Genomic DNA, 24,306 nt, shown 5'->3' on the forward strand with positions numbered 1-24,306 from the left:
ACAACAGTAATGGAGTAGTACTACACAGTGGCACACTAACAACACAGGGCTCGTGAGGACATGGCAAATCTGGTTTTATGTGCAGCCCACGGCTGCAAGATTAACCCATGGGCGGATAGTTCGGTTTGGGGCTCCCCAAACTACCTTCTTTTCGAACCCCCCACAACCAAATCAAAAAAAGGCAAGAAGAAAATAAAAATAAAAACATTAAAGAAAGGCAATAAAAATAAGCCAACAAAGAAATAAATGCAAGTTGGAGCGACACTCCGGATTCGCTGCAACGGTCAATACAGGAACAGCACACGTCGTATGAAGCGGCGACATCTGATAGGTTTTGTAATGCGGGCCCAACCGAAAGCAATCGTACGTGGTCGTTGGCGCGGAGGGTCCCGCGGTTCTCGTCCCCCCACCTCCCCGGGCCCCGCCTTGGGGTGCTGAGTCGAGTCCGTTTCACGCGTTTTTGTCCGCTTCGGTGCAACTCCCGGGCCAACGGCCTTATATAAATCTCTCCGATGGCAGCCACTCTTCCTTGCAGATCGCACTGGTCTTCCCTTCCTTCCATCCTCTGCAGGAGAAGCTACGCTGTCGTTTCCATTACCATTACTATTAACACCGCCTTTTCCTCCTCCCTCCTCTCTCTCTCTCTCTCTCTCTCACCGGGGAGAAGAAGGCCACGGAGACGTACAAAACAGAGGGCAAGCAGAGGACGGAAGCGGTCGCCAATGGTTTCGGTCGCGGAGATGAGGAAGCAGAATGTGATCGTGCCGGAGGAGTTCGCCATCACCAGGGTGATGGCAGCGCCGTCCCGCCCCGGACTCGCGGTCAGCTGCAAGAAGATGTTCAGCCAACTCGACAGTGGGAGGATCGGTGCATGGGTCGACTCCATGCGTGCCTCCTCTCCTACTCGCGTCAAGGCGGCCCCCGCGGTCGCCCCTTCCATTACGGCCTCCAGTGACCAAGAGTATGACGGCTGGGTGGTAAGTTTGGTGGATTCTCTGGTTGGGATTGGTTGGTCTTTGCGTGGCAATGGCGGTGATCTCGGGGGGGAATCGTGTGCAGGGACAACATCCTTCGGCGTTAAGCAACTTCGACGACGTGGTCGCAGCATCGAACGGGAAGCGGGTCGTGCTCTTCCTCGACTACGATGGCACTCTGTCGCCCATCGTCGACGACCCTGATCGCGCCTTCATGTCTGACTCGGTACGTTCATTCTCGCGCTGCGATTCCTCTGCTCGCCGTGTTCTTCTGCTCTCTTTGACGCGCATCCTCTTGCCGTGTTCAGATGAGAGAGGCAGTGCGAGACGCAGCAAGGCATTTTCCGACAGCCATCGTGAGCGGCAGATGCAGGGACAAGGTGCGTCGCCATGCCTGCCTCTCCTGGCACCGGATGTGATCACTGTGCTGCCGTTTGTCTTTTAACTCGTGGGGTCTGCTTTGTCGATGATGTTTAGGTGTTTAGCTTTGTGCAACTGCGGGAGTTGTACTACGCTGGGAGCCACGGCATGGACATACGAGGCCCCGTTAAGGCAACAAAGCACACGAAAGCCAAGGTGGCTACCTCGGTCCTTCCTCTCATCATCACTGCCCAAACTTTGCTCTGTTAGTGCACACCATCCATCCTTCTAACTCTATATGGATACATGGGTGCAGGCGAAAGCTGTTTCCTTTCAACCAGCCAGTGAGTTCCTCCCCATGATAGATGAGGTGAGTTCTCATGCCTGTGACAGTGATTTCTTTCGGTCTCTTTGTTGTTTTCTCTTGCACCAGCAGCCATACTGATTCAGGGATTGTATTTCATCCAAGGTCTACAAAGCATTGGTGGAGAGAACAAAATCCATCCAAGGATCGAAGGTCGAGAACAACACATTCTCCTTATCGGTTCACTTCCGGTGCGTCGAAGAAAAGGTCAGAAATCTATGTATATTAACACTCTCACACCTTAATATCTGTTCTTGATTCATTGTCCTGAAGATAATTCTTGACTTCCGATCACTTGGTGCCAGAAATGGAGCTCATTAGCTGAGCAAGTGAGGTCCGTGCTCAAAGACTATCCCAAGCTCCGCCTCACCCTGGGAAGAAAGGCATGACTTCTCTCGGAATCCCTTCATCCGTAGTCTCATCTACGTGAACACGAACGCTAATTCCTTTGACTCTAAAACCTACAGGTACTGGAGATTCGGCCGAGTATTAAGTGGGACAAGGGGAAGGCCCTCGAGTTTTTACTGGAGTCTCTTGGTGAGCTCATCAAGCAGGAACTCCATCACATCTACCGCTCCATTAAATATGTTATAACCTGACTTGAATTGCTTATCTTTCTGTAGGATTCGCCCACTGCAGCAATGTGTTCCCAATATATATAGGAGATGATTGCACGGACGAAGATGCTTTCGAGGTACCGTATGATCTGTCATAATTTTATTAGGCGGAGTGGAAGTTCTGATCAGTAACGTAGCTCTCGTTTCAGGTCTTGCGCGACAGAGAACAGGGTTTGGGCATTCTCGTTTCCAGGTGCGCAAAGGAAACAAACGCATCCTACTCTCTCCGAGAACCTGCCGAGGTGAGGAGCGATTTTTGCATGCCAACATGACCTTCTCGACATGAATGCTAAGGCGAATGCTATCTGCAGGTCAAGGAATTTTTGCGTCGGCTGGTGGGGTGGAAGAAGCAAACACCATGAGGAGCGGCTCGGATGAAGCAGTTCTGCCTGCTCCTTTGGCTGCGGATTTAGGCCTGAAAGCAGTTCATGCTGGCTTTCTTTGCCAAGGATTGTAACTATTTTTACTGTACAAGAAGAAAAATAAGCAGTCTTTTGTTTTGCCTACCAAGTGTTCTTCCTTTGGAGTGCATGATCTCCATCTTGTCCGGGCGATCCTATCTTACAGAAAAGAAATCTGAGCTATTTTATTGACAAGAAAGATTTGTTCTTCCGGTGATCTTGGACTGCGATAAATGCGCTACCAGAGATGGAGCCTTTCAACGAAATCATTTTATATGACAGCATGCATGGCAATGGCAAGATAGAACATAAGCACATGAAGTTTTCACTCTAGAGCACACGCTTCAATCAAACATATGGATGGAGTCCATGTTCTGACCAGCATAATTTATCCTCTTCATGAGGAGAGACTTTCCTTTGAAATCTAACAAATGAAGTCTCCGCATGAGATGGCAGCAGAAAGATATTAGCATTGTTTTCTCTAAATATTTTCTGTGCATTTGTTTTCTTTTTTACTCTGTACAGAACGAATGGAGTATCTATCTATCTATCTATCTATCCCAAATTCCAACAGCTAAAATAGAGCAGCTGTTGCTGGTTCAACCACAATACCAGAAAAGATGATCTCACCTACAATCAGATGATGTTAATTACAGGAGATCCAAAATGTGACTGTTTCATTCATGATGCATTGGACTCTCTCTCGCTAGTAAGCTTAGGCATCTGCACCGTATAAGCCTTGTCCTTTTGATTGGCTTGGGATTGGAGAGTAGACTCCATACTTTTCCAGTGACAGCAGTCGTGCAGCATTGGGTCAATGAGACAACCTAAGTTCCGTGTCACCTCACACATATGTAAGTACCATGGTTTGTGTATGCACAAAGCAAACAGCCTCCTCCTAGATTTAGCAGCAGCCTTGTGATCTACATTATCAATCAAGACCTAGAGATCCCCATCTCGAGGGTGTCGAATGCCCTCTCAAATAGTTTATGCCTTGCTGCCAAAATGGGGTGCAAGCGATTGCAGTAATCTGGAGCAACCACCGGCGTTTACTTGATACTTTACACCTAAAGTTGTGGAGAACCCATGCTTCCAAAAGACCATGGACTAACTCATTGGGCACTAACTCCGAAGGAGGATCTGCAACCACATCTAACTTTGTGAGGGAGGGAGGAGGAACAGCCATTATAATTGTTTGTACACTGCACAGAAACCACCCCCACCAGTGGCCACCTTTGAGGTCAATCAGCCTCCCAAGGGAAGTGGACTCTCGATACAGTTTGTAGCTATGCTAGCTTTTCAGGCATTGGGAACATTACATATTCTGTGAGTTAGGCCATGAAAGGGAAGGTGTGCACAACCACAACCACCACCGGCACCAACGTCAACACCACCATGGGTGTAAAGTACTACACCTCGGTTGAGAGAGGAGTAGGAGTCCACTTAAAGCCTTCCCCTTGGGCAACATCTGCGGCTTGGGGTGGGGCTACTGACATGCCTACTAAGCCTCTTTTCCAGCCATTTCATGCGTGGAAAGGTGGTGTCCACTAAACTCCGGCCATTATTGGCGCCTAAGCTTGAATAAAGTAAGCCATGGCAGCTCAAATAATTGGAGGAGGAGATCTCCTCGATCAACCACTCACCTTCATTAATCCCCTGATCATCAATGCTCCAAAACAAATGCATTGAACAAGGGGAGTTTTATATCATCCTTATCAAACGGATGCTTGTCTTCGTACTCAAGACATGTCGCCCGTGGTGCCTACACTCCCTCACCTTGCAGTGGTACTGCAAATGGATTTAAAAGGAAGAAGGGGGTGATGAAGCACAACGGCAGCCACATGCTTGCAGGAGACAGCCCACCGGAGGCACGTCAAACACACATGCAGGCGTAGCGTGGTCCCGAGCGACGTGTTGCTGCATGGCGGCCATCCACTGCATGCAGCAACGCAAAATACGACTGCTTAAAGCTACTACCCGTCTTGCGCTTTCTGTCTGTCTGCTTGTCGAAAGGAGAGTGCCTGCACATGTGACCTTGGATTGCAGCCTCTGCCATGAGAGACCAGGTAGAGCTAGCCAGCACTCGCTCACCATTATCGTCATCATCATCATCATCATCACCTTCATGCAACGAAGAGGAAGGTTGGATTAATGCAGTGATCACATTTAGCTCATGGGAATTCTCGCTGCTACATATATAATCTTTGCCTCGCCACAAAGAAAACAGTCCTGGTGAGTTGTTCTTGCAGAAGAGCGGCTGAGGTTGCAAGGAACTTGCTAATCTCACCTGTGGATTGGTTCCTTTCCTCCGTAGTTTTCCTGCAACAAATAAAAACAACAAGGTTTTGCTCTTTCGTGGACACATCCTTCAACCCAGAAAATCTAGCACAAAGGAGATCCAACATTGCTCAAAAACATATAACATCTTAAAAATTACACAGATAATTCCTTTGTTCCTGTGATTTTTCCAAATCTGACCGTCTAAAGAAAAGTCAAATGACTACTATACTGGATTGATGATGCACAGGAAACAAACAAGTGAAGGTCAATGGACTGGAGAAACGAGGCCCAAAGATTACCACTACTGAGCCCATTCGTACAGCCAGCCTCTCTTCTATTATACACACTCATCATGTTTAGGTGTTCGAACAAACTCGTTTACAGAGTTGTGAACGACCATGAACTCATTAATATAGGCATAAATAAATGATAAAAGATGTGAAAATTATGTACTCGTGTATATTCTTCACGAAACGGTTTTGAAATTGATGCCTTCTGTATTATTTTACCCGATCCAATAATTTAAATCCAACCCGATATCACAGCGTCTGTTAGGCTGAAATTGGTGTCCATCGACGGCCCCCTATTAAAATCCGACCCGATAACCACATGACGCGACGCATCTTTTTTGGAGTGTAAATTCGCGGTTCATATAGGATTTTGGATCCAATGACATATTCGGATCCGGGTTTAAATCCGACACCAATTATATTTTGAGAAGGCGGGTTTTGCCCACTGGCGCTTCTTTCCTCTCAGCGCCCGCCTGGCGGTTTATCAATGCCTCGAATTGGGAATCTTGAAGCCCTAATTTGAACCATCACCGCCTCCTATTGATTTCAATCCTCGATACGGTCACCATGCCGAAGGTCCTCGGCACCGGGCACGCTCTACTTCCGGCGGCACCAGGCGGCCGAGTACCCCGTCGAAGATCGCCGTTACCTATTGGCTGAAGACCGCCCGGGGCGCGGCCTCTTCACGATATCTGCACCTTGGGCTGGCGAAACAGGTTTACGAGACCGAGCTTCTGGTGTCGGGCCGCGGCCGAAAGACGGTTCCGTTACACAGGGTCATGATCCTGGAAGTGAGCCGGTACTCGGAGAACTATCTGTGTCTAAACTTTGATCCGACGACCGCGACATCTGAGCATGTCATGTCGATGTTCTTCATGGTCAACGAGAAAGTGAGTTGGTTGGTTGCCAATTTTGGATTTTTGACGGGGGAAACAGTAAAAGATATAAATGTTTTCCTATTACATTATTGATATATGTTCTGATTTCCCGAGTTCCGTGAGAATGTGGCTGCATGGATTTGTTTTCATGACCGGAAGGATTCATTCAGGGGGTTCTCCTGCTAATCGAACAGGTTTGATATGTTTCTCTATTGTTCTCGAGTTTATTGAGCTTCTGCCTTGTTTTCAGTATTGGTCTGTCCTTCCATATTGTTCTTATGTACATGGCGAGAGTCGAGATCTCTGTCTTGAAACAACCATGTCCTCATAATCTGACTTCGTGTTTGATTGTTAGTCAAGTTTCGGTTTTTTACTCTCTCTTGTCTTAATAATTCTGGAGCCTTTTCTATTTGCTAACTATTCATTTGATCTGCACACATGTTAGGGAAGAGCTTTACGTATCGCCGAGAAGACAAATTACTTGCTTTTCAGGTATGTTGTCACGATCTTTATAACTCAAATCCAATGAGAGGTAGTACGGCAAGTGAATTTTGTTCCTAAGCTAATCAAGTTTCCTTTCCTCTTTATGTGCAGTCTTCATGACGTATTTAATAGCTCTTTGGTTTTGCATCCTATCTTAATTTTGTGCTCAACAATTGTCTAATATTCGATGCGTGTATGAGTTTTGCTTGCCTAATTTTGATTAACAGTTTGGCCATCTCAGATCCTTGATTTTTTTTTATAATTAATTTTATAAAAGGTCAATGTTTTTTTCTTAATATCTATGTATAACCATTTAGTAGACTGGTAAGGCAAAAACAATAACCATGGAGACTTGATTTGATAGAAAAAGGTATAGCCAGTCAACTGATATGATGAGACACAGATAAGCAAAAAATTTCAAAATTTCTATGCTTTTATGAAGTATAGAACATTAATCTTATGAAGTATCTGTGCTTCATAAAGCACCCTTAACTCTCATACATGAGGGTGGGACTCTTCCATCATTTGCTTGGTTTTTAGTTGAAATTAGATAAATGAGGCTATTACTATTAGGTGGGAAACTGCTACTTGACATGCCATTTTTATTTACCTTAATGAAAACATGGATTAAACTCCTGCAAGTTTATTTGTGTATGTGTTAGGCTTGTAAACTTGGATTACTGTTTACCGTGTGCTTCTATTCCTAATGTGTGCCAACGTCAAGGCCTATCAAATGTAATGTTTGCCGGTGCTGTCATTTGCTTATATGTTATGGCATGGTATGCACTATTTACTGTGTCAGTATCTGATTGGCATGGTGCATGTTCTGATGCTTGATGTGTTCTGTAAGATCGTACAATTCTCAATTTCTAGTGTAACATATCGAAAGCTAACAGATTATGATCTGTTTTAAGCAGATGTCCATATCCTTGCTTTTATAACATACTCTTATGCTGAGTACCAATAGAAGTTGTTATCCTCAGGTTTGGTCGCTCATCAAAAGCACCGGGATGATCTAACCTGGTCCGAACCCAAGGTTGAAGCTAGAATCACCCTTGATATGGATCCTAAAGTCAATGAAGGGAGAAATGAATGGGAAGAAGATTCGAGAAGTCGAATCGAGTCTTCGCAAGCTTTCATTCCTGCGACAAACGATGGTCATCGACCTCACCCCCAACTTGGCATTTTTTTGATAGATTTCATATTCAGAGAGTGAGAGAGAATCTATGTATAGTCGGGTCTTCAACTACTTACGATCAGGAAAATATTCTTCTTCTGATGGCTCTTGATCGGAAGAATATTTTTCATTAATGTGGTTATTGCTGAGATAGTGAATTCGATCCAATTGATTTTCTCATAATCTGCTAAGCGGATGCTCTCATGTCAAGTTTTGAGGACAGATAATTTTGTGCTTCTCTATGTGTTTTTGTATTTTGATTATCAAGTAATTAATAAATTTGGGTTTCAATTAGGGTGAAATTTATACATTATTTTATTGAATAAGAGGAGCAACTTTAGCGACCCTTTTTTTTTAATCATAATATTAAATGGGCTCAGCATCTTAGCAGTTTTAACACAACAATAACATCAAACAAATCAAGTTAATTAAAAAGTATAACAATAAAACCACAGCCTTTAGCTTAATCAAGATAATTAAAAGTATTAACAAATAAATTTTTAGCTTAACAACTTATCTATTGAATTCAGGCAATCTGGTCCGACATCGATCGTGTCGAGTGCCGAACTACTGAATCAGTGGATTAACTAATTCGATAATAGATAAATTTTTATTAAAAATAAAATATGTAATATATATATATATATATATATATATATATATATATATAGCATTAAAAAAATTATAATATAATATAACTATCTTTAGAAAAATTTAGACATCTTAGCTAACGAGAAAAAGTCAGAGCATTTAAGTCTTCTTGAGTTTGAAGTCCAACTGATAAGGAGATATTCCAGTGTTAGCAGGCGAAGATATCATGCAGCACAAAATATCTCACAATTATCGGCCATGGTTTTCTGAGAGAACGAGTCTACATGTAACCTCCTCCCTTGTGTGTTGCTAACGAGTCGGTGGAGGTAACCTCACCTCATCCATAAACCCCAATTGCGTCCTTCCATCCGTGTACTGTTTCATCGTCTCCCCTTCTTCTTCCTCTGTCCGCTCGAGCCACCAACTGCTGCGTATCCTAATGCAATCTCCTCTCCCGTCCCATTAATCGCTTGAATCCCCCTTCTGCAAAACCCTTCTCTTGAGGACATGGTGGTGGAGGAGGAGCGGAGAAGCGAGGCCGCCAAGATGGGAAGGCAAGAAGAGAGGGAGATGGAGCTGTTGTTGGATGAGATCCCCCACGCGACGTCCACCCATCGTCGCCTCTTCCATTTCGGCGACGACTGTTGCGTCGACGGCCTCGATGAGTTGCCGCCGCTCTGGGGGCCTGGGTGTCTCCATGGGTGTGGAGCTGGGCTTGACCTTGGCCCCTCCTCGGAAGGGTCCTACTCCTCCTCCTCCTCGTCCCCGTCCGGATTGGGCTTTCTCTCCGGCCGGCTGCCTGCGCCCTCTGCTGCGGAAGAATCCACCTTGCTCGACAAGCTTCATGATCTCCATCTGGGAGTTGGTCCACGAGAACCAATTGGTCCACCAAATGATCGCTGTGGCTTAGTGATGGAAAGCTTGGTTCCGCGTGGCTATGGCACTTTTTGGGACCCTGTTCTTCCCAATTCTCTGTCGTTTAATGTGGATAAGAACCCTTCTTTGGATCATTTGCTGCAGCATTACTGTGTAGATTCTTGTTCTGCAGATCCGTGGAACGAGAGTTGGCCATGTGGAGCAAAAGAATTGGGCACTAATGGAGTTCTGGGAAGAAGTTCTCACCACAGGGGGAATTATGGGGGGGCTTTCGCCTCCTGTATCGATCAATCTTATCCGATTCCTGATACGTTCTTGCCGTCAGAGAAGATTGGAGTAGATTCCACTTGGAATAGGAAGCCATCGGATGCCTCAAAGTCATATCACGACTCCCCATCGTTGAATGGACGATGTACTGATTCACCCTCTGTTAAACGACCTCAGCCAGTGAGAACTCAGAGAAACATCGAGGCCTTTGGATCCTTTGGATTTGGGGACAGTTCGATCGTACAGGGGAAGGGACTCTGCTACATGAGCAACCGCCGATGTGATGATCCCCGGACCGAAATTAGAATACCACAGTTTGATGAAGAGTTGCATGCGCAAGGAATCTCTGTGAAACTTCCAGCTTTTCCACTGAAGTATGATCATCTGATGGGTGTCAGAGGATGCATGTGCGACATTGCAAAGGACCAGCGTGGCTGTCGGTTCTTGCAGCGGAAGCTTGATGAAGGGAAGCATCAAGTGGATTTGATTTTTAATGGTGTCATTGATCATGCTGTGGAGCTCATGGTCGATCCATTTGGGAATTATCTCATGCAGAAGCTACTGGAAGTATGCAGTGAAGAACAACTGATGGAGATCCTTCTTGTGTTGAAGGAAGATCCAGCTGACTTTGTCAAAATCTCCCTAAACATTCATGGGTGAGTAGCGGCTTGCTTATTGCTTTTCAATAGTTACTTTGCTCATTTAGAGCTTTTGATAGCATTATGGTATAACCTTATTTGGGTATATATTTCAGGACAAGGGCGGTGCAGAAGTTGATAGATACCCTCAAAACTAGGCAGCAAATTGTATTGGTCATATCAGCCATACAACCTGGGTTTCTAGATCTCATCAAGGACTTAAATGGCAGCCATGTGCTACAACATTGCTTGGAATCTTTTGCAGCTGAAGACAACAAGGTAAATTTTCTAGCTGATGAAAAATATTTCATTGCTTGTGTGGTTTGAGATACACATCACCTTGCTTTTTGGTATCTGGTCTGTTTTTGCCTCTTGCACAAGGTAGTCAGTAACACTAGATACTGTCAATAAAATATATGAATTTGACCTGCTTGTTGCAGGATTGTTGAGGTTGGTACTGCATTTTGGTAAATCATGCCTTTTCCTTTTTTAAAGTTGCCTCCTATAGGTTTGCTTATAGTTTACTTAGGATTTGGCCATCCTCGGTCTAGAAAGCCTCTAAATAAAGCACTATATAAGCAATTGATGACTCGTCTTATTTGGTGAAATTTTTATTTAACTGGTTCTTTTGGTATATCTTCTTTTTTATGTCTCTTTCTATCCTCTTCAGATTCTCTGCTTGTCATTCCCATTATCATTAACCTGTTTGTACTTCTTACAATTCGCAGAAGTAACAATGTTGTAATTTCTTATTTATTTTCTGCTCTTAAATTTTCTACTTTCTTTTACCGAGCTTACATGAGTTAATTTGTACCTTTTGTGATCCACTAATTTTACATGGCATACGCTGTGACAGTTCATCTTTGATGCTGCTACGGAGCATTGTGTTGGAATCGCAACACATCGACATGGATGTTGTGTGTTGCAAAAATATATAGCACATTCTACTGGAGATCATCTGGCAAAGTTGGTTGCAGAAATTTCTGCTAATGGCTATGAGCTTGCTAGGGATCCTTTTGGGTATATACTTCATTCTTAAATCATAGTTTCCATTTTCTGTTGACACATGCAAACCCTCCTGAAACTAAAATAAAATCATTCTAGTTTTTTGGGTCCATAGCTTACATCTTCTATGCTTTTTATTTGATTTTATCTTCTTTTCTTTTTTGGTTTTTCCGAAACCGATTGGTTGCACTAAATTTTGTCATTGATATTGAACTATCAAATTTATTAGGTCTTTATTCTGTTTCAGAAACTATGTCATCCAATATGTTCTCGATATGAAAAACCCTTTAGCAGTTGCAAACTTGGTCGCTCAATTTGAAGGGAAGTATGTACAGCTTTCCACACAGAAATTTAGCAGTAATGTGGTGGAAAAATGCCTGAAGACTTTTGGCGAAGATGACCAAGCTACTATAATAGTTGAATTGCTTTCGGTCTCTCACTTTGAGCAACTACTGCAAGATCCTTATGCAAACTATGTCATCCAATCTGCTCTCGAAAATTCCAAGGTTTCTACGTCTAACCAATTTAGCTATTATATGAGTCCTTCCTATCCTCATGGACTCTTACCAATGCAGGGTCATCTCCGTGCTGCACTAGAAGAAGCCATATGCCCTCATGCAGGGGCCCTGAGAACCAGTCCTTTCTGCAAGCGAATCTTTTCACGGGCTTTACTGAAGAAGTGTTGTAGAATTGGAAGTTGAGATATCGTTGTCGATAGAATCCACCTGCCATCGAACTCTGGTTGTAAGTTTATAGTTTCTCATTTGTAAAATTGCAAGAGTTGTGATAATAAGCAATTTTGCTCCAAATACTGTCTTTCTGCTGTAATATTCTGCTGTTATGACTGTCCAGTCTATATCGCCCCTTACAGCTGGTGATTGTACAATGTAAAAACCGTACCCTTTTGCCCTTTTGTCGTTGAAATTAATGAAAGATGTGCAGTGCTTTGAATAGTCATTACAAAAATTGTGATCCTTATCCATTTATATATCTTACTCTTTACCAGTGTATTATGCTTCACAGAATAATATGCATTTTCTGCTAATTGCTAACAAGTTTGTTGTATATGTGAATTGCGGGTTGGAATGTAATTCTTAGAAACTAATTTGAAATCGTGGCTGACGGAACTCTCGTCCTATGTTCACTCTGTAATGATGTCTGAAATCATTACCAGTTATGGAAGCTATAAAATCATTGTGTGAAATTTGTTCTGTTGGATTGTGCATGCTCATTCCATTTTTTCCTTGAGCTATCACCAGGATAAATAATGTTTGCCTCTAAATTTATGTAATTAGCAGATGCTCTCATGCACAGAGCTTTCCAAGAGTCCTAATTTCTAAAACAATTTCTGAAATTAGGACTCATCAGCCGATGTACTCATCAGGTGCAAGTTCTATTACCAACCAACAATAATGAGCGACGGCAAGTTAGAATAATTATATCAACATTGTCATCAGTTTCTCATGTCAACATTGAGGTAAATTACCTGTTGTTAAGAATCTACCACTGATATTAGTTCAGTCCTCTAATATTGCCTCTTGTTAACACAAATTTAGAGTTTTTTTATTGACCAAATAACTCAGAACCTATATCAGCACAAATGCATCTTATAATTCTGGCTTTGAGTGCCTAAATCACATGAAGTACATCACATGATTTCACAGGTTGAGGTTCCTCTGTGTTCTGGTGATCTCTGGCCTGCATGAAATAGTATCCCCATAAAAGAAAAAGAAGCAAAAACTAAACGTGTGCATGTAACATTTAAAGAACAGAATCTACAAGTTTGCAAATCGAGACATGGAACAGACACCGCCGTGGAGAAATTAATACAAGAACTTGGAAGATAATGATGCATAGTTCAGGGTCAACTCTGTAGGTCTACGAGTATTTGTACTGAGCATCTCATAGAACCACAAACATTTTATTCATCACAAAAAAAGATATGAAGTGAGTCGGTAACCAAAACCCAAAAGCATATCTTGATCTCGGAACTCAGGCCCCTTCATGTCCAATCAGTGCAAGAAGGAAGTCCTCAAAATCTCCACTAGTGTCCTTCTTTACAGCACTATCAAGGGCCACACTGTTCCTCTTGTAGTACAGATCCTTGATCTGTTTCATATCCACCTCTGCACGAGTGGTAATGATTCGAGAGAGAGCCCCTTCATCTGTTCCCGTTTTGCTAATGGCAAGCCGGATGACCTTCTCAAGATATCTCTCAGGGCATATAATGCAGCGAATGATGGCCCTCAGTGCTGAAAGGAACTCGTTCTTGGGATCAGCCTTCAAATCCTGTGAATAGCCAATGCCAACAGTAAGCCGTCAGCAATCTTTCAATTAAGACGCACATCCAGCATTTGATGACTGGTAAACGCCTACCTTATTGATCGGATTGCCAAACTCATTGTGGTAGTCATTGAATGTTGCAAGCAGTTGTGCTTTGCTCCTCGTCGTGAGAATCCTAATCACGTCTTCATGGCTGTAGTCATTATCCTTAATCTTCTGATGCAGTATTTTAGCCTCCGATTTCGACAGGGACTTGTCCACCTCAGCTCCCTCGTAGCGGTATGTGCTTACAAGTGGTACGAGAAGCTACAGAACAAGTGAAGCAATTGAAGTACTTCGTACTCTGAAGGTAAAGCTATTGCTTACAAGAGACAGATTGAATTCTATTTAGCTGTTAGCCCCCTGTAAGATCATACCTAGGCACAAATTCCAGGCATTAGATCGAGCAATATGAGAACCAGCAATCACATGAGGAATTCACCTTTCTGTATTCATCGCGAGTATGAGCCGCGACGTCCTCCTCGAGGCACCGCTTGAACCGAACCTGGTAAGCCCTCTTGGCCGCGAGCAGCTCTTCCGTCTTCCTCACCACCGCGATCTCGATCAACACCCGGTTGCCAGGGCTCCATTTCCTCACGACCTCATTCGCCAGCACGGCGTCCCTCTCAGCCGCGTCCAGCACCCACAGCAGCACCGCTCTCTGCCATCCCAACCCAACGACCGATCAGAAACAAGCCAAAACGAGAGGTTTTTTGGCACAAGTAAAAAGAAGCAGACAGGGTGCAGACCTCGAAGTCTCGGGTGAGCTCCTTGTCGAGGGGCTTGAGGAGGTCCTCGCCGTAGATCTCGGCGTAGGCGCGGCGGATCTCGCGGCGGTGGGCGGCGGGCCGGTGGGCGAGGACGGAGATGATCAAGCCCTCGTTGGTGCCCCATCCTGGTGGAGGAGAACGAATCGGATCGGTGAGACATCGGGCTCGTGCGAAGGGATCGGAGACCCCGACTCTTTTGGATCAGAGGAGGACAAACCTTCGAAGGCCTTGTGGAGCTGCTCGCAATCCTCCGATGGGGACGGCAGGGGAGAGGGAAACGTCAGCGTCGACATCTTCTAGGGGAAACCGATCGAAGGTAAAGGAGAAGACGATGTGAGTCTGGCGAGGAAGCAACAAGAGCGGTTTATAACGGCCGGAACGGTCAGCTTGGTGAATCGGTGCGCATATAATATAATATGCGAGAGCAATCTCTGCCGTAAATCATTCGACACCGGTCGATAATGATAACCGCCTGATGACATGGACGGTGGAGAATTTACCCGCGGTTATACTTGGGTGGGTACGAGTGGCGGCACGTACCCAATTCTCTCTCTCTCTCTATATATATATAGTGTTTGACTGAGTAACCGAGTGCCATGTCATATTTCAATCGATGCTCTTCCCACGTGTATCTCCTACACAGCTATCAGTGACGTGGCGCATCACTGTTCGTTCACTCTCACGACGTCCTGGCCTAGTGTGTGAGTCACACGCGTGGCCGTATGCGTCATCCGTCAGCCAATGAGGCGCACGGAACCGATCTGATCCCCTCGCCTCCTCTCCTCATCCACCAGTTTCCCGGGTGTTGGGCCCCACCGGGATCCTACCATCTCGACTACCAGCCACGAAAAATAAGTAAAAGAAGTAAATAAATAGGTCTGCAAAACCAGAAGTGAAACCAAACGCAAAGAACCCGATCGGGAGCTCTGCAAGAAGAAGCGTCCGACGACGACTTCGATTAGGGTAAGCTTTTAGGGTTCCTCGATCACTTCCTTTCTTTTTCGTTTATGTTGATCCTTTTTCTTATTCTGTACTTTTTTGGGATTCTTGTCATCATGTATAGCGATCTTGAGCCTCGATTGTGATTCTTGATCTCGGGCTGCGAGTAGATCTTGCTTGTCGATTAGGGTTTGTGTTGGTCAGTCGTGTGGTGAATGAATCTTGATGTGGATCTACTACTTCCGGAATCTTTCCTTCCTTTTGACGTCGGTTTGTCGTCGTGGTTTCTGGCAGGAACGAATCGAGGAGGTTCATTTGCCCGGTCCGGAAACTTTGGGATCGGATCCAACGAACTCGTACAGTTTTTTTCGGGCACAGAGTCATGAAGCGAGGTTTGGACTGGAGCATCTATGAGGTATTTAGTCTTGCTAAATCCGCACCATCATTTTATTACTGTCTCCTTGTTTTCTTGATGATGATTGATGAGATTGGTAGTTTGGGCATCGCTTTTGGTGATGATTCATGAAGGGGATGGATGAAAAATCAACCGCTATTGCTTTATGTCCACAGATGGTTATCCGTTATTGATTGCAGAAATGGTTGTGACAAGCACTGAAAGAATTTTGTGAAAAATCATTATGAATATATGTATTTATAATCATGACATTCAGAAGTTTGGTAGAGTTTTATATTAACAAGCTATTGTAGACTGAAGCAACAGTTTGTTTCGAGATCGATTAAGAACAATAGAAGGGAAGAGTCTCTAACTGCAGTAACTCCAACTTCTTGCAATCAACTCCAGATACAATATTTGAATATTTAAATACACGTCTCTTGTCCTCTTATGATATTAAAATCTTGTGAAGATACGGATATATATTACACATATGTGTGTGTATTTATGATATTCACAGGTTAGGCATTGGGCTAGATGCACAAGTTATCATAGACTGAAATGCTACAATGTTGTTGCAAGGTCGATCAAGAACACTTGAAGAAACAATTTCTAACTGCAGTCACTCAAATTCTTCACAATCACCTCCAGGGACAATACTTTGAAGTTAGAACCTCACAAACACTGCTCCCTTTCTGACATGCTATTTGTGTTATGTCTGGATCTAGGACTGGCTCTTGTTTATGGGTCAGGGTAATAGGTTTTTTAACCCATCAGAAATTCCTGTTTATCCCTGGTACAGATAAGTACTGGATCCATACTGATAGCATGCTCTGACCGAGGACTCTGACCGAGGACTCAAAATCCCTTGTCACCCTGACTAAAGAAAAATTAAACAGTTGGAACCAGACAACAATGGATTAAATCATATTCATTTGTACCGGCTAAGAAGATGTGAGCATATTCTTTATTGGTATAGCTGATCAGTTTCATTGTTTAATCTCACCAATCCATCTGATTTGTGCTGCAGAGCACCATTCCAAAATGAGGACATTTTGAAAATATTTGATCAAGTTTCTCTAACTCAATTGTTGTCCAGTTGGACCTTGTGAGTGATTAACCCTGAAAGATTTGGATGCTTTCTCACACAAAGTGCCAAAATTAGATTAATGGTTTTCTGCAAGTTAATAAAACACATGTTCTTTGAATATATAACATAATGTGGATTCATGAAAGTTCCCTCTCCTCGCTCATTTTGCTTCTGCTAGAAGAGATTCCCACTCTATTTTCATCCGATAATCCATTACGGAAGATCAACCAAAACTACAAAACACGCTGCTATAGTTTTGATTGTTTCAGAGTGTGTAGGATACCTAACAACTAAATAATTGAGGAAAAATTAAGAATAAATTCCAAAATTTTGTTGACACATGTTATGATCGTAACAAAGTTTCTAGTGGCACCAAACAATGCTTTGTTCAGATAAGATTTCTTCTACACTTTCTAGTGTGGGAACTTGTTGTGCCTTCTAATGCTATTGCAAATTGAAGCAGGAGAGCCTTTTGCTCATTATAAAACTATTCTGCTTCTCTAACTCATGTAAATGGGCAATAATTCTGATATGGGCTTTCTTAGTTTATCCACAACTTCATAAACATTCATGATTGTTCTGAATTTATTTCACTACTTCATGTCTGCACATCCTTTGCTTCTTTATGTCCTATTACTTCTTATTATACATTGCCTTTAAATGTTTTTCTATCTTTAGATGAATCACATTGCAAGTTTTGACATGCTTCCTGTAGTTTCATTTTTTTCAAATATCTATTCCATATTTATTAAATTATTGTCAACTAAGTTGCAAAAGCTAGAGATTTACAGAGGGAAAATATAAACATTGTTGGTTATGGTGGATAGACAGTATTTATGGACATAAGGATGCCTTTTTCTTTTCTTCATGTCATCATCATAGGAAAGCCTTTGATCATTTTGCAGGTTCGGCCAATCAGCTTTATATTCAGTATGATGACCAACTAAGCCTGATTCTGAAACCACTATTTCAGGGGCTTGGTCATATCTTTGTGGGATCCGTCAGGATGGTTTCTCTAGATTCAGACAACTTCAAGTTATTCCCAAAAAGAGATCCTCTATCTTAATTGGTTAATGAGGCTGATTTGGACCAATCCTGTTCCTAATCCAAAATTTCCTGTGGCCTATGTAATAATTAATCTCGTTTTTTTGTTACTGTTAAACTGTGATAGATATTTAAGATGGTTTAGCCTGGAACAATTGTGAATTTTTTGTCAACTTGATATAGCTCAGATGTTTTGCTACTTGGAAAGCACTTGAGGCTAATTCATGCATCAGTAGAATTTTATGAAGTCCATTTTTTCTACTGATTTATGATTGTTCCATGGTGTGCGCCGTTGATATTGTCGTCATAAAATGGACTCAGCTTTTCTATTTTAGTAAATGTAAGGATTGTTGTTTGGATGTAGAGGATTGTTATATGTTCCTCCTTTTGTCCTAGTAATGCCACTTTTCTTCTGTGTTTTCTTCCATACTCCATCTATTGTCTTAAAAACTCCATATTCAATATTTCAAGAAAAAGGCCTAATGCTGTGTTTTTTATTTTATGGGTCATCTGCATATCTGCAGGCTAACCTTGGCACCATGGTGAGACTGCTTCTTTGTAACCTAGGTAAATAGGGTTCGAGACACGAAGATGGTTTCTTTGCTTGCAGGTTAAGACTACATACATTAACCCTGAATTAGTAGGGGTCCCATGTGCTCTCCACCACCTTTTTTTATGCATCCACATATCTGATACTTTAATATTCAGAATGATATGTCTTTGAAATAAATATTTACAACTAGTAGTACAAAAGATTATTCAAACACAGGTCCAAAGAAACCTTATGAAGAATTCCTTATCAGCATGGGGCCTGCTATAGAACACAATGCTACATCAAGAAGGCACTGTGAAAAAATTCATGAAGTTCTGCAACTAGTTGTCTTACTGATGATATCAATTAACCAAAGAATGTTTCTAAATTTTCTGGAAACTTTTTTTAAGAGAGAAATTACCCAAAATTGTAATCATCCAGCCACAGGGTTTTCTGTGGAGCACAACTCCACATCAAGAAGTCTCCATGAAAAATCTGAGAAATTTCTTTGATTAATCACCTGGGCTTGCTTTGGCTTACATTGATATCAATTATCTAAAGGTTGTTGCCAAGTGGCAATCAAAGTGTGTTGATGCAAGAGAGAAATTAACAAAAATTATTAATGCTAGATTGTTAATAGACCTTAGTAACCATCTTTGAGCTCATTCAATTTAAGTAGGTAACAACAGCCTTTTATAGTTCTTCTTGCGTTGTAATGATGTGAAGGAAGATCAATTGATAAGCTTTGCCATTTGCACAAAATCACAAATATGCTGATATCCAGCTGATACAACACAACTTTATGAACTTTTATTGCAATCTTATTATCTCTACTTCAGCTTAACTTTCTACCTTGAACCGCCTTTTTTCTTTTGTAATCCATAATGTGGCTTTTGTCATTGCACAAACTGCCTTTCTTTCAAAGATGCAGACTACATGTCATTGATGTAATTGATTTGGTGGTAGCAGATGCAAGACTACTTAAATATTCCTTTTTCCATTGAAATGCAATCTGAAATAGAAGGACGAAGGTTCTATTTTAGATGTGGATTATCCATTAGCATTCTATGCCATTATCATTTACTTACCTAAATTCCTGTATCTTTTATCTACTTTATCACTGTCTGGAACTGGTCTTTGCTTATGGCCTTCTTTTGGTATAATGTTATATTAAGAACAGGTGAGATATCGTGTCAACTCATTTGTCCTCTGTAGACTTCTGCCTCTGATGTCCATTGACTTTAGTAATCCAAGAGATACTAAGTTTATCATTATCTTTTTGCAGCTTGGAGAAAATGTTTGGGATGACTTTGCTGAGGGTGACGATCATGTAGTGTCTGCTGAAAATCGTGAAGTTCCAGATCTATCAGCGATTCTGTTTGATAACAACAAGAAGTCACGACATGAGCCAGATTTTGAAAAGAGCAACTGCGGTAAGGTTTTGCCTAAAACTGTTGTTTGGAGAAAAAGACAAGACATATTCTATTTTATAAATAATGATATATCTGATATGAATGTGAATCCATTGCCTCATGCATCTGAGAATGTATTTTTGGCACCATGATATCCACATTTCCACATTATCACCACATGATGTTGGAATCTCTAATAAATTCATCTAAGATTGCATTACCATATGAAGATAGTGAATGTTCTGCACAAAAGGAATCTATTTTTAGTAGCTGCAAGAGCTGCCATTTCTCACATGATAATGATTCTCCAGCTGCTGATAATCTAATCCCCGGTGGGCACGATCACAACTCTGTCTTGAAAGATCTCACTTTCCATGAGTGGCCTGATATTGACAATTTTGAGGATGTTGAGAGAATGTTCAGGTAGATAAAAAATCGTTAATGCTTTTTTCTACGGTGCTTTTGAATTTCACAATGGACTTCATATTAACGCTTTTTTTTTCTTTGACTTTCTTGGAGAAATTGTGATTCCACATTTGGACAAAGTCATGTAAGTTGTGTTGGTGGGATATCATGGTTGGCATCTTCATCTATTACCGTTGATGGTTCTGGAGCTTCTAACCTAGCAGCCTTATCGTCATCATGTCCAGAGCTGGGTTTGCCGAACGATACATTGGAAGAGAGTTATGCAAAGACCATGTGTTTTCCTAAATTTGATCCATCAGCTACTGATGCTACATCAGCTAGTGTTGATTGTCACTCTAACAGTGGTTGCCTGGGGAATGATGCAGAAGTTGAGGGCATATCCGTGTCCAAAGAACAGGTCAGAAACAAACTGTGCTTCTAATAATTTAAGCAATTGATGTCCAGTTTATTCATTCAATTTTGTGGTTGCTTCTAGCTTCGACATTATCTCTTACTATGATAATGTCTAAGTATGTATTTACTGGTAAATGATGGAGGACATAAGCTGCAATTAGTAATTTGCATGAACAATTTCATGTAAATTACTAATATTTCCAAGGTCTGCTGTTAACAAGTTGTCTCAGGATGTTTTTTTTCTGGTAAATGATGGAGGACATATTGACCACTGTTCTGACTTCTGATAATTGTCAAATTGTTCATCTCTAAACCTGATGGATGATACCTTCATTAAATTACCTGGACAGTGTTCAAAAATTGATTTTACCACTTGTCCTTATTGCGCATACAGTGTGTCTGTGTCATAACAATTTCCATTTGCTCTGTTGAACAATTTGGTATATAATCTGTGTCATTGATATATTTCCTTTTGGGGGGGTTTTATTTGAAATTTTACTGCATAGCTGCATACTATGTCGTGTGCTTTGCATCTCTTCCAAGTACATTTGGATGCAAACTTGTTGGGTCATTAAAGTCAATAAAGTGTTACCAACTATGTCATACCATGGCATCAAGGTACTTTCACAAAGGCTTGTGCATGCCAAAGACACCTCAAGGCTCAAACTCCTCTGCCTGAAATGACATCAGCAGGAGTATGTAGGCTTGGAGAGACTGGGAGAGAAACAGTTAGAGTGGCTGCCATGATGCATGTGAGAGAGATGGAGCAAACGTGAGGGTTTGCTCTTTGCTGTGTATGTAATTTGTACATTTTCTTTACTGTCAACTATTTCTGGTTGCTTGATGCTCGAAAATAAGCCTGTGTATTCTTTTGGCCTTGGGCCAAACGATAATTGTTAGCCCAACAAAAAGAAATTACAAAAAATTAGAAATTTTAAATAAATCTGCCCATTCTATAATTGTATTCTCTTTATTTGATTTTGGTAATAAATGATAGTACATGAGGAGGTTGAAATTTTAGATAATTTTTTTTTTGAATATTGTGTTTTTCTACATTGCCTTTCCTGATCTTTTATCTGATAAACATGTACAGATTAAAAGTCAATACTCATCGGAGGATGATGCAATGCAAAGATGCTTAAATCAGATGGTTCCAACCTCAGCTGTTACCACTCATACAGATTCTTTTCAGTACTTTCCAGAGCGAAACCATTTCTTTGGAAGCCCTTCTAGTAGTTACTTGAACAATTTCAATTCTCATGCCCAAGTGGATTACAGCTTTCCTGCTGATCGGATCCCACAAACACAATCAACATCATCAAGTGTCAATTTTGAGAATGAGACTCATCATATGACATCATTTGAGCATTCCCCATATCAATCATCAACGCCTCCAGCAATGCCACTAGATCTCAGGATGGAAAAGCTACCAGAAAAGCAGTCATATGCTCCAGTACTTATGGAACACTGCCATCACGATGCAGTCAGAAATAAATCTTCAGTTCTGAAGAATAAATCTCTACATGCTACAGCAAGTGAGAGTTCACAAGAACTTGATAGTGCTCCAATAGCTGGGAGAAAATCTACAATAGTACAACAAAACTCTGTAGTGAGATCTGTTTCTTCGGATGACATCTCAGCAGAAGCAATGAGTTTCCAACAGCTTTGGCATGTTATGGATCAGGTATTTAATCACTCAAAAAGTACAACTTGACATAACTTTGTGTTTTTCCACAGTCCTTAAATATAATTAGTATATTAGTTGCATATAACTATACAAACTCCAAAAGAATCAGTAGTTGTTATTTGTGCTTCAACATAAAATTTTAAAATTGGGATGATCCAGCTCTGTTGATGTTAAAATTTGGCATGTTCCTTGACATGGTTAGCTGTTTTTATGTCCTTCAGAGAAGATGGAATACAACCTAATGTGCTATCTTTGGTTTGTAATTACTTTCTAAGCTGTGAATAATATATCTCCTCTTCTTAAGATACATTCTCATCTTCTGCAAGAATAATTGTTCTTTTGACCTTCAGTAAACCATAGCTTCTTCATTTCTATTTCAGTTGGATGATGGAACTAAGTGCTGCATCAGAGATAGTCTATACCGTTTAGCAAGGAGTACCATACCAAGAAATATTCTTGATAGAAGCAATAGTTGCCGCGGAAGTATGGACGAGAGTAAAATTCTGGGTGCAGCAGTATGGACTAGGTATGATTACTTTTCTGATGTTCTATAATAATCCTTTTAAATGCACTAGCACTGTAGATTTTTCTAAGTTTTGAAGTTGTTTTGCTGAAAGATTTTCATGCCTAATTGCTTGCTTTTTGCTCTAATCTGGGAGTTACTATATTATTACTCATGGGACATATGACCTCCAATCATGTATTGAACTTGTCTTATACTCTTTTTTCCCTCTATTCTGGGAATTAGGTATGTAAACTGCAAATTCTTTGCGTGAACATTGTCATAATCCTCACGTGATGGACTCTCAAAATAATTGTTGCTCAATAATTTGACAACAAAATAATTGTTGCATTAGGTTTTTTTTTAGTTTCGATTGTTTAGTTGTGTTTCAATAAAATAACACTTGGGAAATAAAAACCTTTTCCAATTTCGAGAGGACAAACCAAACAGATAGATATATGAGCAAGTGTAATCTGTGTTAAATCTATTAATATTTTTCTTAGGTGGTTTAATGAATAAAAAACATATACAGTACTGGTGATACAATATTTCGAAAACTGGGTGTTTCTAGAACTGAATGTACGGAGACGGATAGTTGTTGACACTTTATAGCAGATGTTGGAGAAATGCATGTTGACAGTAATACTTTTTGGGTGCATGGACCCCATCTGAATTAATTTTATGTCCAATTTGTTATTCATAAAAAAATATGTCCCATGCTCAGTGGAGGAAGGTTGGATTCAGGTAAATAAGATTGTTAAGGAGTGTGAATCAAATTAGAGATGCTTTGGTAAAATTAGCGACATATTACAAATGTGTTAGGTTCTGAGAGTAAGAAACGTAGATAATGCGTTCAAACTGCAGATATTTCAAATGACAAAGATTAGCCATAATATGTGAGCTGTATACATCTTTTTCCGGCATTGAGTTGTTGCAGTCGCCTCGAATCTTTATCTGGCATTATCTTTTGAACCAGCATGGTAACTTTGCCTGTTATATTTTTTTGCTTTTGACGACAACAATAGTAGATGTTACCAAGAGTAAGATGACCCCTGATTTATTTTGGTGTGGGTGTTGAAGCAGATGTGCAGAAATTAAGGTGGAAACTGCAACAAATCCAATAGACCGATCTGTAGCTCATCTACTCTTCCAGAGGCCTCCAGTATCATTCAAATCTCTGATTAAGAGTTAAAAACCTTTTCTATTTTATATCTAACAAAGGCTAAAGTCAGTTGGTACAGTTGTAGAAGAATCAGCTTACGTGACCAAGTAGGTTAGTCGTGCAGCCACAGCTTTGCAATGCATGGGGTATCGTATCATCTCGTCTCCAGTGTATAAAATGTGAGTTTTGGTCGCTCAACGCGTGCAGCCGCAGCTTGCAATGCAGGAGGACATGTCATCTCCCGCAGGCGCATGAAAGAGTTATTGAGTGCCATAATCCGTGGAACACAATCCCTGCAGACTTTCTCATACTCATACTGCCTGTTTTACCTTTGTATGGTGATTATGTTTATTTTAAAACTGTGATCCTTAAAAGACAAAAAAAAAATAAAGAAATCAACCGGCTAGTTTGCCAGGAACAACGCTCTGTTCA

The 24,306-nt window shown here is 41.4% G+C and overlaps 4 protein-coding genes and 1 long non-coding RNA gene across 9 annotated transcripts; 4 read left to right on the forward strand and 1 right to left on the reverse strand.

The window, feature by feature from the left end:
- The first annotated feature begins 537 nt into the window (after positions 1-537).
- Positions 538-2,821, forward strand: LOC135626040 (probable trehalose-phosphate phosphatase 6). The gene is made up of 11 exons (XM_065131230.1): positions 538-977; positions 1,060-1,200; positions 1,283-1,354; positions 1,452-1,550; positions 1,651-1,704; positions 1,804-1,905; positions 2,004-2,081; positions 2,166-2,235; positions 2,322-2,392; positions 2,465-2,557; positions 2,627-2,821. Exons 1-11 carry the CDS (start codon positions 723-725, stop codon positions 2,675-2,677), a joined length of 1,086 nt encoding a protein of 361 aa, XP_064987302.1. The 5' UTR covers positions 538-722; the 3' UTR covers positions 2,678-2,821.
- A 3,398-nt stretch (positions 2,822-6,219) lies between these two features.
- Positions 6,220-7,764, forward strand: LOC135624203 (uncharacterized). Its single transcript, XR_010491612.1, has 3 exons — positions 6,220-6,358; positions 6,610-6,656; positions 7,631-7,764. It is a non-coding gene; the product is annotated as an uncharacterized LOC135624203 (long non-coding RNA).
- Positions 7,765-8,681: 917 nt separating this feature from the next.
- LOC135625056 (uncharacterized) lies at positions 8,682-12,158 on the forward strand. The gene is made up of 5 exons (XM_065129318.1): positions 8,682-10,214; positions 10,313-10,475; positions 11,053-11,216; positions 11,449-11,707; positions 11,777-12,158. Exons 1-5 carry the CDS (start codon positions 8,923-8,925, stop codon positions 11,900-11,902), a joined length of 2,004 nt encoding a protein of 667 aa, XP_064985390.1. The 5' UTR covers positions 8,682-8,922; the 3' UTR covers positions 11,903-12,158.
- Positions 12,159-12,936: 778 nt separating this feature from the next.
- On the reverse strand, positions 12,937-14,645 carry LOC135624185 (annexin Gh1-like). Its single transcript, XM_065127590.1, has 5 exons — positions 14,511-14,645; positions 14,273-14,418; positions 13,966-14,184; positions 13,578-13,790; positions 12,937-13,490 (listed from the first exon to the last, which is right to left on the reverse strand). The coding sequence occupies exons 1-5, from the start codon at positions 14,584-14,586 to the stop codon at positions 13,194-13,196; spliced, it is 951 nt and encodes a 316-aa protein (XP_064983662.1). The 5' UTR covers positions 14,587-14,645; the 3' UTR covers positions 12,937-13,193.
- A 470-nt stretch (positions 14,646-15,115) lies between these two features.
- Positions 15,116-24,295, forward strand: LOC103968644 (protein LNK1). Of its 5 annotated transcripts, none has more exons than XM_009381926.3 (8): positions 15,116-15,256; positions 15,527-15,647; positions 19,578-19,725; positions 20,016-20,127; positions 20,224-20,527; positions 21,617-22,207; positions 22,591-22,736; positions 23,793-24,295. In XM_009381926.3, the coding sequence occupies exons 2-8, from the start codon at positions 15,615-15,617 to the stop codon at positions 23,902-23,904; spliced, it is 1,446 nt and encodes a 481-aa protein (XP_009380201.2). In that variant the 5' UTR covers positions 15,116-15,256; positions 15,527-15,614; the 3' UTR covers positions 23,905-24,295. The 5 variants fall into 5 exon arrangements, with proteins under 5 accessions (XP_009380201.2, XP_064985393.1, XP_064985391.1 ...); XM_065129321.1 differs by lacking the exon at positions 15,116-15,256 and adding an exon at positions 15,412-15,431; XM_065129319.1 differs by lacking the exon at positions 15,116-15,256 and adding an exon at positions 17,622-17,843.
- Positions 24,296-24,306: the final 11 nt, after the last annotated feature.

Source organism: Musa acuminata, chromosome BXJ2-10 (genome assembly GCF_036884655.1).
Source record: "Musa acuminata AAA Group cultivar baxijiao chromosome BXJ2-10, Cavendish_Baxijiao_AAA, whole genome shotgun sequence".
NCBI classification, from domain to species: Eukaryota; Viridiplantae; Streptophyta; class Magnoliopsida; order Zingiberales; family Musaceae; genus Musa; species Musa acuminata.